This window comes from Oncorhynchus kisutch, linkage group LG3 (genome assembly GCF_002021735.2).
Source record: "Oncorhynchus kisutch isolate 150728-3 linkage group LG3, Okis_V2, whole genome shotgun sequence".
NCBI classification, from domain to species: domain Eukaryota; kingdom Metazoa; phylum Chordata; class Actinopteri; order Salmoniformes; family Salmonidae; genus Oncorhynchus; species Oncorhynchus kisutch.
Genome location: NC_034176.2, coordinates 72,857,690 through 72,873,787, shown reverse-complemented (window position 1 = coordinate 72,873,787; position 16,098 = coordinate 72,857,690). Strand labels below are relative to the sequence as shown.

General features: G+C 43.2%; 2 protein-coding genes across 2 annotated transcripts; both read right to left on the bottom strand.

Annotated features, from left to right (window-relative positions):
- Positions 1–2,843: 2,843 nt before the first annotated feature.
- On the bottom strand, positions 2,844–6,900 carry LOC109888462 (growth arrest-specific protein 1). The gene has a single exon (XM_020479655.2). It carries the CDS (start codon positions 5,929–5,931, stop codon positions 5,182–5,184), a length of 750 nt encoding a protein of 249 aa, XP_020335244.2. The 5' UTR covers positions 5,932–6,900; the 3' UTR covers positions 2,844–5,181.
- A 928-nt stretch (positions 6,901–7,828) lies between these two features.
- LOC109873235 (complexin-3) lies at positions 7,829–15,539 on the bottom strand. Its single transcript, XM_020464854.2, has 3 exons — positions 14,909–15,539; positions 10,888–10,975; positions 7,829–10,627 (listed from the first exon to the last, which is right to left on the bottom strand). Exons 1-3 carry the CDS (start codon positions 15,064–15,066, stop codon positions 10,403–10,405), a joined length of 471 nt encoding a protein of 156 aa, XP_020320443.2. The 5' UTR covers positions 15,067–15,539; the 3' UTR covers positions 7,829–10,402.
- Positions 15,540–16,098: the final 559 nt, after the last annotated feature.

The window sequence follows — 16,098 nt, the reverse complement described above, 5'->3', positions numbered from 1 at the left end:
TCAGACCCTTTGCTATGAGACTCAATTGAGCTCAGGTGCATCCTGTTTCCATTGATAATTCTTGAGATGTTTCTACAACTTGATTGGAGTCCACCTGTGGTAAATTCAATTGATTGAACATTATTTGGAAAGGCACACGCCTGTTTATGTAAGGTCGATTGAACATTATTTGGAAAGGCACACGCCTGTTTATGTAAGGTCCCACAGTTGACAGTGCATGTCCGAGCAAAAACCAAGGCATGAGGTCGAAGGAATTCATAGAGCTCCAAGACAAGTTTGTCGAGGCACAGATCTGGGGAAGGGTACCAAAACAAATCTGCAGCATTGAAGGTCCCCAAGAACACAGTGGCCTCCATCATTCTTAAATGGAAGAAGTTTGGAACCACCAAGACTCTTCCTAGAGCTGGCTGCCCGGACAAACTGAGCAATCGGGGGAGAAGGGCTTTGGTCAGGCAGGAGACCAAGAGCCCGATGGTCACACTGACAGAGCACTAGAGTTCCTCTGTGGAGATGAGAGAACCTTTCAGAAGGACAACCATCTCTGCAGCACTCCACCAATCAGGCCTTTATGGTAGAGTGGCCAGACGGAAGCCACTCTTCAGTAACTAGCACATGACAGCCTGCTTGGAGTTTGCCAAAAGGCACCTAAAGACTCTCAGACCATGAGAATCAAGATTCTGTGGTCTGATTAAACCAATATTGATCTCTTTGGCCTGAATGCCAAGTGTCACGTCTGGAGGAGACCTGGCACCATTCCTACAGTGAAGCATGGTGGTGGCAGCATCATGCTGTGGGGATGTTTTTCAGTGGCAGGGACTGGGATTCTAGTCAGGATCGAGACAAAGATGAACAGAGCAAAGTAAAGAGAGATCCTTGATGAAAACCTGCTCCAGAGTGCTCAGGACCTCAGACTGGGGCGATGGTTCACCTTCCACCAGGACAACGTCCCTAAGCACACAGCCAAAACTACGCAGGAGTGGCTTCGGGACAAGTCTCTGAATGTCCTTGAGTGGTCCAGCCAGAGCCCAGACTTGAACCCAATCGAACATCTCTGGAGAGACCTGAAAATAGCTGTGTAGCAACGCTCCCCATCCAACCTGACAGAGCTTGAGAGGATCTGCAGAGAAGAATAGGAGAAACTCCACAAACACAGATATGCCAAGCTTGTAGTGTCACACAAGAAGACTCAAGGCTGTAATCTCTGCCAAAGGTGCTTCAACAAAGTATTGAGTAAATGATCTCAATACTTATGTAAATGTGATATTTCTGTTTTTTATTTTTAATACATTAGCAACAATTTCAAAAAACAGTTTTTGCTTTGACATTATGGGGTATTGTGTGTAGATTGATGAGGGGGGGGGGGGGGGGAAACGATGAATCAATTTTAGAATAAGGCTGTAACAAAATGTGGAAAATGTCAAGTGGTCTGAATACTTTTTTCCGAAGGGACTGTACTTGTAGTTCGGGTTGAAATGTAAAGCTTGGTAAAATAACATTGTGGTCTGAGTGTAAGGTTTCATGGATGTCTTGGTGAGTCTGTCACTGCCTGTTGGAGGTCTACTGCTGTCTCCTGGCCATATAGTCACCATTTGGTTCCCTCTCCTTAGGACACAACTGGCCTGTTTCTATAATGTAAGGAGAGGAAGCCCTAATGTAGTCCAGAGTAGCAGGGCGTGTAGAGGACTGGCATGAGCACCAGTAGAGATGGCAGTATACGCTATAAGGAGATGCCAAAAAGTTGAATAGTCAACCACTATGCCTTTTACCACTTTGACCCCCTTGCCAACCAACCACAGCCCTGTGGCATTGTGGGTTTAATTGGCTTCCATTTCAGTTCAGCTCCATCATGAGCACTTGTACCCTTTCCCCCTCTCCTGGGTCTCTATCAGCCTCTGTTGGTACTCCTAATGGGACGACGGTGGAGCTGTATTGACATCAGCTAAAGTTATAAAGGGGGGGGGGGTTAATCCGTAAGGAACTAAGGACCTCTCAACTCTCCTACCCCCAAACACACACACATCAACCATTCACTGTGGGTAGACTGCTATCATGAATAGAACATTGTACAGATGAGAGACAAATCTCTCCCCTAAATCCCTGTGTCACCCCCTCTCGTAGGCCTGGGGGCAGGCAGGGGTTTGTTTCAGAGAAACGTTGAATAAAGATAATTTAGAAAATGGGCTCCAGCACACTGCAGCCTCTGTAAATCCTCCCTCTGCCGTCCCCCACTCACCCCAAGGCTCCCCTGCTTCTGTTTGTTTTGATTTTGTTCCCAGAAGCTGAGTGGGGGATTTGAAGGAGGGTGAGTTAGAGTTGGACAACTTTGAGATGGTTAGACAGATTGGCTGAGCCAAGTTAGGAGGGTCTTACCTCAACTATACAGAATCCCTTTCCCTCCCTTCCGCTTCTAAATGTACCAGTGAAACGCACTTTTGAACAATCTAAGAACTGTCTGTTAGGCGTTACATTATTTTCTAAACAAAATATTTGCTTGTAAGTAAGCATTTCACTGTGAAGTCTACACGTTGTATTTGGCGCATGTGACCAATCAAATTTGATTTAGGTGAAGATGGGAAGGGGATGACTTGGTCAGTCTATTGTCAAAGGAACTATGAATCGAACACAGATTTCCTGTCATGACTTCAAATTCCACTTATCTTGACTCATTCAAACTTAATAGATTACATAACACTTCCATACAGTTTGTTAAGAACCTGTAAATAAAGAATTATTACTATGAGCTATTTGTGCCAGGGATTTATATTTACCTACTAACTTGCCTAAAACGTTATTAGCAGGATTTAGGAGATTAGTAGACACAAAAACACCCATTGCATTCTCACTGTGTTATAAAAGTGATACATTTATTAATGTGCTATATTTCCATATTATTTATCTGAAAAGGTAATTGAAGACCAAGAGAACTGAGAAGCACTGTAAGGCTAAACGATCAAATGCACAATCCTGCATTCTCAAGAGTCGTGGCTGACCTTTTAACACTGACACAGAAAGTGCCATTTACACACAAGTAATTAGACACAATTTACCAGGAAGCAGTAACTTAAACCAGAAATGTCTCAAAGAGCACAGAGAGTCCTGGCCTACTCTTCCAAATAAGATGTATTGTGCAGCCAGACACTTAACATTCCTACTTGGGTTTCAGTTACACTGGGCCTGATCCCTAAAGTATTACACAATGCTGGTATTATGAAAGGTACACAGCAGTCAGAAAGTTACTTGTGGTTTCAGCAGCCACAGGAGGCATTCATTTAGATGCAATCACCCTGTTCTAGGACTTGATTTAATATTGTGTCAACAAAATATGTGTCTCTAAAAACTTTTTACAAATTCCAGGGAAGATGGATGATATGAGAAGACAATAGTAGTGAGAGGTCCTGTTTTGTCTTTTCATGTAAAAGTTGCTATTGCCAGGACTACCAGAATTGCAAGGGTATCATTTCAAAGATCAACACAGTAGATATTTAAAACGATTCAATGTCTGCTGGTCCTTTAGCTTTGCTTGGCAATGGCACAAGTTCACATTTTCAGGCGACACGTGACTTTGGAGCCTGATCCAAAATGACATTTTTCCCTTATTGAACATTCCAGTCTTCTTCTCTAGTTCCAGCAGTTACATTTTCCTATACTTTAGGTCTGATAGTTTTGGTGTGATGTTTTATTTAGTTGGGGGTTGGGAAACATTCCTACTTTTGAATAACATACAGGATGTCAAATAAACAGTTGGACTTTTTGACTCACACTTAATCATTTTATTACATAAATTATTTTCCATATATAACAGGTATCCATTATTTTTTTCCACACTGGTTGAGATGACAAATCTACCTGCAGAATTGTTTCAAAAACATTGTTTTTGTACATGTAAACTACTGCCATATTATTCATGAGGTGGTGTATTGACTGCAAAGTCACAATGGACAAAATTGGACACTAATTTACAGCATTAATATATGACATATACATGTAAAACATAAATTCCTTTTTTTATGTATATAATTTAACATCAACATGACAGTTACATTTCCCTATGGACCAGCATCTACCCAACAAGGTGGAATAAAAAAGAAATGACATTGACGATCATTACAAAAACAAAGATTAGTTTAGAAAAACTTCAAGTGACATCTTGTAAAGATAATGACAAGACACGGGAAGGATTAGCTTCATTAAAAAATAACTTCTTAGCTTTTTCCCTTCTTACTAAATATCTAGGCTAACTGTCAATCATGTTTCTGTCCTGGAAAGGAACCCATTACACTTTATATGAAATGAATAATAAATTAAACTAGACCTATTAACAAGTAGCTTATGTACTGCTGTTCATAGTAATAAACTGGTATTTCTTATTTTTTTTCAGAGAAAAAACAGTAGTGCCTCTTCTTTTGTCCATATAAGTCTATCATAAGCCCACATTCATCTTTTAGAGGCCAGTCTATAAGGAGAAGGGTGACTTCTTGCTTTCAATAAAGAAAGGGGGTCCCTAAAGGGGGGACATTTTAAATAAAACTATCAAGAGTGGGGGATGTGTCATGGGGGGTAGGGGGGCTGCTGGAGAGGCACTTCAGCTAATTTAACTAGGCCTACTTGATTCCAAACCCTTGTCTGTTCACTGGCAGTTCCCTACAAATATTTGAAGTGTGATGGCTGCAACAATGCAGAGGCCCCTAAAATAGAGAGGAAAGCAAACAGAAACTGGACTGGTCCAATGTTTATCTTAAGTCTTAATAAAGCCACACTCCAAGGACCATTGAGACGAAACTAAACAAATAGGCATAAGAGTTTAAAAGGTAGCCCAGAAGTAATGGATGCAATGCCCAATGAGGAGTATCGTTACAATGAAGTCAAGTTTGGTTCACTTCTCCCTAAACAATCACTTTATGGATCTTTACACTCCAGAACAGTTTCGACCTAGGATATTTCATGAGTAGCCTAGGTCTAGTTTGCAAACTGAATTGGTGGTCTGAATGTCCTGACCATTCTTGTGTCCCAGATTAAGGCATCACATCAAAATATGAAAAATCAATTAGGCCCATAGGAGATTACTAGGAGCAAATAGTATTCGCTACATCAAACCCACGTGCTCATTAGATTGGACCCGTCCCCGAGCAGACTGTCCTGTCTGTCCAACTGAGAGGTCACAACAAGAGGTCACATTCATTCTCAAAAGAATATCCGTGCAAGAATTATGCATAATAAGGCCATATAGCTCGACAGCTGCGAGGAACTAGAATTTGAGTCAGGAGGATATATCTCCTCTGTTTTCGAATCATAGTCTTCATCCTCATACATATCGTCCATATCTGCCTGGTCTGAAATAACACTGTGGTCTCCAATCTGGCAAAGTTTGCTCATGTTCTCCTTGACTACCTCACAGAACGGCCTTTCCACCCCGTCGCACACACACTGGTTTAGTAGCATGCCATTTGGGATGAATAGCATCTGTTGTATTGTGGCCTTGCACCTGGACGAGCATTTCCTGCCATTGAAGAGTTGCCCACAGTAAGACAAGTAGGCTGTCAGGGAGGAGTGGCAGCCGGTGTCCTCCTCACAGCGTTGACGGGCCTCTGTGCATCCTATCCCCCCCGCGTCTCCAGGATACCTTCGGGGGAGGCATGGCTCAATCGCCCGCTTTGCATCCCTACACTCCATGTCCTGACCACAGTCACACCTCTCGAGGTAAGGACCGTTGCGGGTGTGATTCAGTCTTATCAACGCGTTGATACAGTGGCTGGGGCATTGCCTCCTGGTGCCTCTAATGTTTCCTTCACAGGCGGCTAGATACTGGCTATATGCAAGCTCACAGTCTGCCTCCTCATGGCATCGGAGCAGGGCTTGCCAACATATTAACTGGGCATCTAGCGCCAACAGCACCGATGAGAAGAGCGCCAGAGCGCTGCACCAACTGTTCATGCTGGAGAGAGCTCTAGTTCGACGATGCGCACATTTTCCTCCAGTTAGTGCGGGACAGCCAAGTCTATGATGAATTTAAAACGTCATGTAACTAATAAACCCATTTAGTATGAGGCGTTTATGGTCCAAACATAAATGTGTTTAGTAGGCCTAGCTACAAACCTAAAGATGTCCCTCTGTCTCTCCAATACACGCTTGACAGTTGTGGAATAATAGTCCGTTTTATGCGGTAGAATGAATCCAGTCTGGGACGGATGAGTAACAATGTTGAAATCCTTTGCATAGAGTCAGCTACGCAACAAAGCAACACTATCCCTCGCAAATATGTCACAGTCGTGTCAGTAAAAATGGAACAACAAGTGACCACATGCGCAGTCCAAAGTTCGGACACCTACTATCCACATGTCGTGCCCTCGTTTGAAAGCATAACTCTTTACTCTTGTTTTTCAAAATATGTCCAACTTTCTTGGCTTTAAAAAACGTTCATATTTTCCATGTTCCATTCCATACTATTTTGGTTGAATTCATTAGGACTGCCTCTTCTCACTGTAGCATTTCCTCTCGCTATGTGTCTTTGTCCCCCTCTTGCAGTTACGCTTCACGCTTCGTTAATCTTTTCCCCACAACACCCCTCCTTTTCCAGAAAAAGAAAGGAAAGTTTTCCTTGCCCCCTCTCCCATTTACAATCCTGGTCAACGATTGGTCGTCATTGAGGAGTTCGTGGGACTCATTTCTATAGCAACGTAGTTTTTGGCAATCTGCTCGTCATACAGGATAAATAAAATGTTTATAAATTTAATGAAACTCACGACCTGTGTGGTCCCCTTTACAAAACACGTCAACGTTTGGGGAGGTAGTGAGTGTGGGGCGCACACAAGCCCCCTAGCAGTCGACAGAAAGCATTCCATTGCTAGAAGCTCACATCTGCACCCACTGCTCCACTTTTAAGTGCAGAAAAAACAAATCTGTTCCTTTTTAACGATAACTCGAGGAGGGAAACCTCTATGAAAACCGTCGCACAGTGAGGGTTTCACTTAAAGTTCTACTAATTGTCGCCCTTTTCACTCTCCCTCTCGCTCTTCTTTCTAGTGAGTTTTTAAGCCCTGATTGATAGAACAGAATGGAAGAGAATAGTATTTTCTGGCCCGTTTCACCCCAATTGTGTCAGATTGGCCATGCAGTGGCACAGTGTCTTTCTAGGCTGAAGATTGTTCACGCCCTGCGCCTATCAATAGAGGTGGGTTTCAGCATCAATATATTTTACAGCTCTCCCCTTTCACACCGCACTTGAAAACTACCAATAGCTCAGGCTTCTCTGCTATTCAAATGCTAACTAACGTGTTTTGAAAAAAGCGATAGGAAAAACACGTAGCGACACCCGGGCTGTCTAGAAATGTCACAAAGCAGTTTCTGGCTGGCTTCTCCCTGAAAAACACTGTACACTTTTGCAAAAAGCCATTGATTCTGCCAGATGGCTGAGCTTATTATCAGACTTCACTGGAAGGTAAAGTTGCCACTAATAATGGTTATAATAAAAAATAATAACATCATTATAAAGGTTAACTTAAGAACGTGGTTATAACAATGGTTATAACAACTGTGACATAATCATTTGGCCTTTCAGTATTGTAATGATAATAATTTCATGATAATAATCAGGGGCTAATATGGATTTTGGATTCAATTCCGTTTGTCATGAATTCAACAATCACTAATCAACAAACATTCCGATGACGTTGTATTTTTGTCTCCACCTAGTGGTCAGAACATTAGGTTTTGGTTTTATAGCATCAAACGATGGCTACTGTAAATTATATGTTAGAAATCTTCCGTCCTTGAGTTTCTGACCAGATGGTCAGACTGACTGGAAAACAAATGGAGAAACATGAAGCATACATCATAAAAAATCTGTTTATTATGGTTTCAACAGTCAGTCAAAAATCAATACGTTTTCATACAGCATTGAACAACAAAGATGATGTAAAAGAAGCAAAGAGTGGACAGGAAACAGAAACATCATGAACAACATGTCTCTTCCTGAAATATCATCATGAGATCAACCTGAATCACCCCATAGGGTGACTGGAAATGAAATAATGTATTTTTGTTGGCTTTATAGGATCATTGCAGGTCACACACTTTAATACAGATAGGTATGTATAGGTGATCAGGCTCTGTAAGACTTGAGTAAGAATTCATTATATTCACACTTGTTTGTTTTGCTTCATGGAACTGACAAGAAAGCACAAAGTAGCTATCACATAAAACAAGCGACTAAGGCATGTTCACCATCCTTTCTTCAAATGCAATTACTGTAATGTCACGAAAGGACTGTTCAACTATTACAAGACATGAACCACTGTATTAAAGAAATATATATTGTATATTACTGTAATTCAAATAAGGTTGACAAACCCCTTTCCTGCTCTCACCTGCGTCTTTATTTAGTGATACAACAACAAATCAGACAAATATCAAGTACTATATGTTCATATATGTTCATAGTATTGTGTACTTATTAAACACTATGACCAGCACTCAGCCAGAGGATGACATTTTCAAAGACAGCATTTGGCATATCATAGCGTTTCAACGACACCAAACCACCAGCACAAAACAACACTGAGATGGAGAGGTCATGGTCAATATGAGGACAGGTTAAAGGCTAGAGTTGAAAGGTTAGATGGGTTGGCATCACAGAGGACGAGCTGTCTCTTAGCAAGGCCCCAACGAGTTAATGACCATAGACTAGATGGACAACAGAACAGGCTCACCACAAATACATTTACACCTGCGATAGATATAACAGACACTTGGTTTGTAATGTACTGAATGTGGTCCCAAGAGAAGAAAGTTTGATTTAGTCTCACACTTAATATGACTAGTTGATATACTTTGTGCCATTGTCTAAATGATTTTCTGCGAAGGGTCTATGGCATAAGACTATTACTCTGATTCCCCCACAGCTTAGACAGTGTTAACTTTGATTCCCCCACAGCTTAGACAGTGTTAACTTTGATTCCCCCACAGCTTAGACCGTGTTTACTCTGATTCCACCACAGCTTAGACAGTGTTAACTTTGATTCCCCCACAGCTTAGACAGTGTTAACTTTGATTCCCCCACAGCTTAGACCGTGTTTACTCTGATTCCCCCACAGCTTAGACAGTGTTAACTTTGATTCCCCCACAGCTTAGACAGTGTTAACTTTGATTCCCCCACAGCTTAGACCGTGTTTACTCTGATTCCCCCACAGCTTAGACAGTGTTAACTTTGATTCCCCCACAGCTTAGACCGTGTTTACTCTGATTCCCCCACAGCTTAGACAGTGTTTACTCTGATTCCACCACAGCTTAGACAGTGTTTACTCTGATCCCCCCACAGCTTAGACAGTGTTTACTCTGATCCCCCCACAGCTTAGACAGTGTTTACTCTGTTTCCCCCACAGCTTAGACAGTGTTTACTCTGATTCCACCACAGCTTAGACAGTGTTTACTCTGATTCCACCACAGCTTAGACAGTGTTTACTCTGATCCCCCCACAGCTTAGACAGTGTTTACTCTGATCCCCCCCACAGCTTAGACAGTGTTTACTCTGTTTCCCCCACAGCTTAGACAGTGTTTACTCTGTTTCCCCCACAGCTTAGACAGTGTTTACTCTGATTCCACCACAGCTTAGACAGTGTTTACTCTGATTCCACCACAGCTTAGACAGTGTTTACTCTGATTCCACCACAGCTTAGACAGTGTTTACTCTGATTCCACCACAGCTTAGACAGTGTTTACTCTGATCCCCCCCACAGCTTAGACAGTGTTTACTCTGATTCCACCACAGCTTAGACAGTGTTTACTCTGATTCCACCACAGCTTAGACAGTGTTTACTCTGATCCCCCCACAGCTTAGACAGTGTTTACTCTGATTCCACCACAGCTTAGACAGTGTTTACTCTGATTCCACCACAGCTTAGACAGTGTTTACTCTGATTCCACCACAGCTTAGACAGTGTTTACTCTGATCCCCCCCACAGCTTAGACAGTGTTTACTCTGATCCCCCCCACAGCTTAGACAGTGTTTACTCTGATTCCACCACAGCTTAGACAGTGTTTACTCTGATCCCCCCCACAGCTTAGACAGTGTTTACTCTGATCCCCCCCACAGCTTAGACAGTGTTTACTCTGATCCCCCCACAGCTTAGACAGTGTTTACTCTGATCCCCCCACAGCTTAGACAGTGTTTACTCTGATCCCCCCACAGCTTAGACAGTGTTTACTCTGATTCCTTGGCCAGGTGCTGCTGCAGTATGTTTGTGTATGTGAGGCAGTGTTGACTGTATGTGTGTGTATTCAAAGCAACATGACTATCAACGTTTGTACATGATCATAGATCATATCTTACACAGATCCTTTGTTGTATAGATAAAGAGAGTAAGGGAGGGAGAGAGAGAGAGAGCAGGAATTCAGTCAGCCAGCCAGATCACATGAGATTGCACTTTTCAGCGGACTGTTTGAGGTCTTCCAGTGTGGCCTGGGCCTTGTCCTTCAGCTGGTCCATGTCCACATTCTGGATGTTGGTCAGATGGCCCAGGACAGACGTTTTGGACGCCTCCTCCTTGTTGTCGTCAGCGATCATCTTGGCTAGCTCTGTGGGCAGCTCCACGTCATCCCCCGCCTGCTGGATCTGAGTGTCATCCAGCTCATTCTGGGTCGCACACACAGTGGAGACAGACACACACACACACACACAGGCCAGTGGGAGAGGGTGTAGGGAGCGAGGGCAAAGGAAAGGGAGAGGAATTAGATGATTGAGACATAGGGAGAAAAGAAAGAGAGTACAAACAGGGCACATTTGTATGGTGTTTTTGCTTCAAGGACACAACCTAGATCTGACCCTGTAAAACTGCAATAACATGTAGTAAGAAAATGCTTGAATGAAATATGCAGAATCAGTAATGGATGTACCTTTGGCAGTCTGTATTTGTCCCGGAAGTGACTTCTAACTGTTGCCCTCTCAGCTTTCTTCTGGGCAAAACTAGCATCTCGTTCCTGCCTGGGGAAAACCAGAGAGAAAATGGTTAACAGCGGATTAAATAGTGTCGCTGCATGTAAACACACACACACACAAACACACACACACACACAACGTCTGCAAAGGTGGGATAATCTTGAGGCATTACTCAAATTGATGCTTCATAACAAACGCCTCCTTCAGTCCACCTCCATAATTAGACGGAAGGATTAAGGATTTAACAGCATTAGTGGCAATGTGAGGACAGATGCTATAATGATCATTTAATTAATCCATAAGGCTTTTTGTAATGTCAACATGTCACGGTCTTTAGTATGGAACGTTGTTCGATTTGTTTGTAATGCGATGTATCACAAATGCACAAATTCATTGGTTACTATTAACCACATAGCTCGGCCATCGCAGTTAGAGTGTTGGGCCAGGAATGAAAAGGTCACTGCTTCGAATACCTGAGCCGATAAGGTGAAACATCTGCCGATGTGCCCTTGAACAAAGTACTTAACTCTAATTTGCTCCAGGATGCCATAGTACTATGGCGACCCTTTAAACAACACATTTCACTGCACCTATCTGGTGTATGTGACGATATTAGATTTTTATACCACTGTGGATCTCATAGTGAGGGCTGAAACAAAAGAACACAGGGAGCCCTCTGCTGAGCTGCACTCTGACTCAAGAGTCCAGGCCAACAGAAGGTGGACAAGCAGCAGTAACACCTGGGGGTAGAGGAGGAGGGAGGGAGGCAGAGAGAGGGAGAACAACAGAGAGAGGTTTTGCTCTTGCAGTCAGATCCAGATGCAGTCTATTGCCGGTCCACTGCTCAACTGGGGAATTATATTCAGACTTCTGGGATGTAGAGCATCATTGACTGACTGACTGACTCACTGACTGACTGACTAGCACTCACCTATTTCTACAGCTGCTAACTTAGTGAGCCCACAGAAACCTAGGATCACACCACTCTACAGAACTCTACACCCTTCCAACCCAGAACCTAGGACGACACCACTCTACAGAACTTTACACCTTTCAAACCCAGAGCCTAGGACAACACCACTCTACAGAACTCTACGCACTTCCAACCCAGAACCTAGGACGACACCACTCTACAGAACTTTACACCCTTCAAACCCAGAGCCTAGGACAACACCACTCTACAGAACTCTACACCCTTCCAACCCAGAACCTAGGACAACACCACTCTATAGAACTCTACACCCTTCCAACCCAGAACCTAGGACAACACCACTCTACAGAACTCTACACCTTTCCAACCCAGAGCCTAGGACAACACCACTCTACAGAACTCTACACCCTTCCAACCCAGAGCCTAGGACAACACCAAGGACAACACCACTCTATAGAACTCTACACCCTTCCAACCCAGAGCACAGGACAACACCACTCTACAGAGCTCTACACCCTCTGAACCCAGAACCACACCACTCTACAGAACTCTACACCCTCTGAACCCAGAACCTAGGACCACACCACTCTACAGAACTATACACCCTCTGAACCCAGAACATAGGATTACTCCACTCCAGAACACTGACTAGCACACCTCCTTTTACAGCTGCCAAACCAGTGAATCTGCACAACCTTGGATCACCTCACTCTACAGCACACCCAGACACCACAACACCCCATCACCATGTCCTCTGCCCTACACCACCATACAAATATCATCATACCGCAAGCTTTAAGTTGAGGTAAATCAGATATTTATACTTCACCACCACGTTCAGCAATACTGCAATACTACCCACTTGGTAACTCCAGCAGAGGGCAGACAAGAGACAGTTTGTGTTTTCCATGGCAGCCCTCTTAGTATTACTCAAATAATCTTTGTCCCTAATTTTCCAATAATCAGATTGAATGATTGAAAGACAAGACTAGACCTACAACTTGCACCAAACATTCCGAAGCAGACTCCATGAACCGAGGTGACGTCACGAGACCTATGTGATCAAGCCAACAGTGTGGTCTGAATGACAGCATGACATCATAATGCATACATACAGTACTGTAAATAATGGCATGATACATGTGCCTGAGGGGATATATACTGAGTGTACAAAACATTAAGAACACCTTCCTAATATAGATTTGTTTTTGCCCTCAGAACAGCCTCAATGCGTCGGGGCATGGACTCTACAAGGTATCGAAGAATTCCACAGGGATGCTTCCCACAGTTGGCTGGATGTCCTTTGGGTGGTGGACCATTGTTGATACACATGGAAAACTGTTGATGACCATGAAAAACCCAGCAGCGTTGCAGTTCTTGACACAAACTGATGCACCTGGCACCTACTACCATACCCCGTTCAACGGCACTTAAATATTTTGTTATTCCCTTACACCCTCTGAATGGCACAAATAAACAATCCGTGTCTCAATTGTCTCAAGGCTTAAAAATCCTTCTTTAACCTGTCTCCTCCCCTTCATCTACACTGATTGAAGTGGATTTAATAAGTCACATCAATAAGGGATCATAGCTTTCACCTGGATTCACCTGGTCAGTCTATGTTATGGAAAGAATAGGTGTTCTTAATGTTTTGTTCACTCAGTGTATATTCACAGTGGCATTACTGTTATCTTGCCCACTATGAATGAACATGAGCATGTAAACCACCACACAGCAGCACATAAGCCAGCTCTCTGTGACAGCCAATGGTAGAGTTCCTGATGGCACTGAGATGACGAGTCTTGTGTCTTCTCCTCTCAAGGGCATCATATAACCAGGGGATGTCATTGTGACTACTGTGCCTGATAACATGATTATATATGACATGCCACTGCAAACAACCCCATTCCAACAACCCTATTCTCCTTGGATTATACAGAGCACTGACACCAGACTTTGTGCTATGATCTATTGTATGGCGGTAGCCACCTCCCCTGAAGCCCAGTGTAATGTATGATGGTATGGGATTGAGGTCAAAGTGGGCAGTGGACAGTTGAGGCTAGTCTCTGAGGGGAGTCAGTGGATGCTCCACCATGTCTGACATGTCAACAGTAAACAGGCTGATTGTCCTGGAGCCTGGAGCCATATGACCTTAAGCCAGGGTAGTGCCCTGTAGTAAAACCCATTTCTTTTTAACGAAGTATACTTTTCATATAGATACAGGTGTGTGTGGAGGCACTGTACACAATAAGACACATTTCAAGGGTATTTTTTCACAGGACAAGATATATGTTCAGATTTATTAGCTTTTGTAGAGTCATCTGTTTCAAAGCTTGAGGACATCTTCTCCTCTCACATATGGGAATTTGAAGTAAAGTCAATTCAATTATCAGATGTTTTATGACATGGACAGAGGACAGGCTATGGCAATGAGTTTCTTTGTTATACCCAGATAAAAATACACTTCAAGATCAGAGATACTCACATCAGACTCATTTATTCTGTTGAGGTGTCTACTCTTTGTGAACAAAATGAATGTTGGAGGGGGGGGGGGGGGATAGAGGATGATATTCAAAATGTTACATCAATACATTTTGAGATAAATTGGACATAAAAGTAACTGAATTCATGTTCTAGAATGAATGTGAGGACAATTATCAACCTGAAGCATTAGGATATGCCTATTGGAAAACGACTCCGTTTTACAATATAATTGGGCATTAAACTCAACTGTGATTACTTACACATTTTTTTTTGTAGTCTATTGCAAGAATTCCAATGGAAACCCGTCCTATATAGCCTAATTCTTGAAACCTGAAAGAAAACTCATTTATCGAGTGTAGCAGCTACGTGGTGAGCGCGGGAGCACGCCGTGGATCCCACTGATACGTAAAATAGTGCATGGCGCACTGGGGCTAATAAAGGCACGCGCTCAGCAGCGTCTTTACATTGGACATTACACATAATAAACGCCGCTTTATAGTACGCAACCCTTTCAAAATCTATAGGCTATTCAAATGGATCGATAAACTTGGGTTTGGTCTTACTTTTCCTCCTCTAACTGTTGTTGATATTGTTCAAATTCCTCCTGGGTCATTCCTGCCGCTGCGGCTTCCGATTTCTCTCCTTCGGGCTTTTCCTCAGTCAACCCCCCGGTCAGGTTCTTCACATGCCCTCCCACCATTTGTTTCACCATAAAAGCCATCTTTCTCCCTCTTAAGAGTCCGTTAACTGACCGGGTCAGAACGTGGACCTTTGATGCGCTCTTGATGAAAGCTGAGTAAATCAATGTATATCCACCGAAGTGTCTCAAAAATATATGGATAAAGTCAATACAATCATCCAAATGTTTTACTCTCGACACTCAGTCTCGCACCGCTGTGAGGGAATGAGAACCTACGCGTTTCAGCACCTGTGCCAATGGACAGCTCCGCGTTGAGGGTGGAGGTTAGCAAGAGAGGACGTGGTTGCACAAATATCTGAGCCAATAAATTTGACTCTCAACTCTACCAATCGTGTTTTTTCCCCCAAACCCAACCCCCACTCCCTCTGCCCAATCCCACGGATCGCTGGATTAAGCGTGCGCTTTCACGATGCGCCCTAGCACCACACGTGGGTTCCCGTGATTCGCCGTCTGATTTGACTCAGTATTGAGTCAGACAGGCGCTCCTCACATTCACCACGGACTCCGGCAGGGACAGACACACGTGACGAGTCAACTACCGTGTCTGCTAGCTGTTTTGTAAGGTTTTGATGCCCGTGCGTCTTTGGGGTCCTTTTGTGCGCTTTTTTGTTGTTGTGAAAATCATAGGGTTTCCAAACGCATTTATGTCATATGAAATAATCCGATCCAATTTGAAGAAATACATCACTTATTATTATTTTTGCATCATTTGTCCTGCGTAGTATAGTCTAATACTATTTTTATTCAAAAGTTAATGTAGAATATCATCTGTTTTCCACTGAGCGCACATAAACATGTGTCTCATATGGAGTGGAGGTGGGTAGTTGTCTGCTGCTCAGGGAAAGAGAGAGAGAGAGAAAGAAAGAGAGCAAGAGAGAGAGAGAGAGCAGCTCCTGCAGGCAAACTGGTGTGTAATTGCATTTGAAAGGAATGTTGCACAAACCTCAATAAACAGTTGTCCATGCCCCTGATAAAGGCTATTTTGCTTTATGGTTTACACACAGACCACACACTCACATCACTCAGATCTATTTGATCCTTCACCGCCAGGTC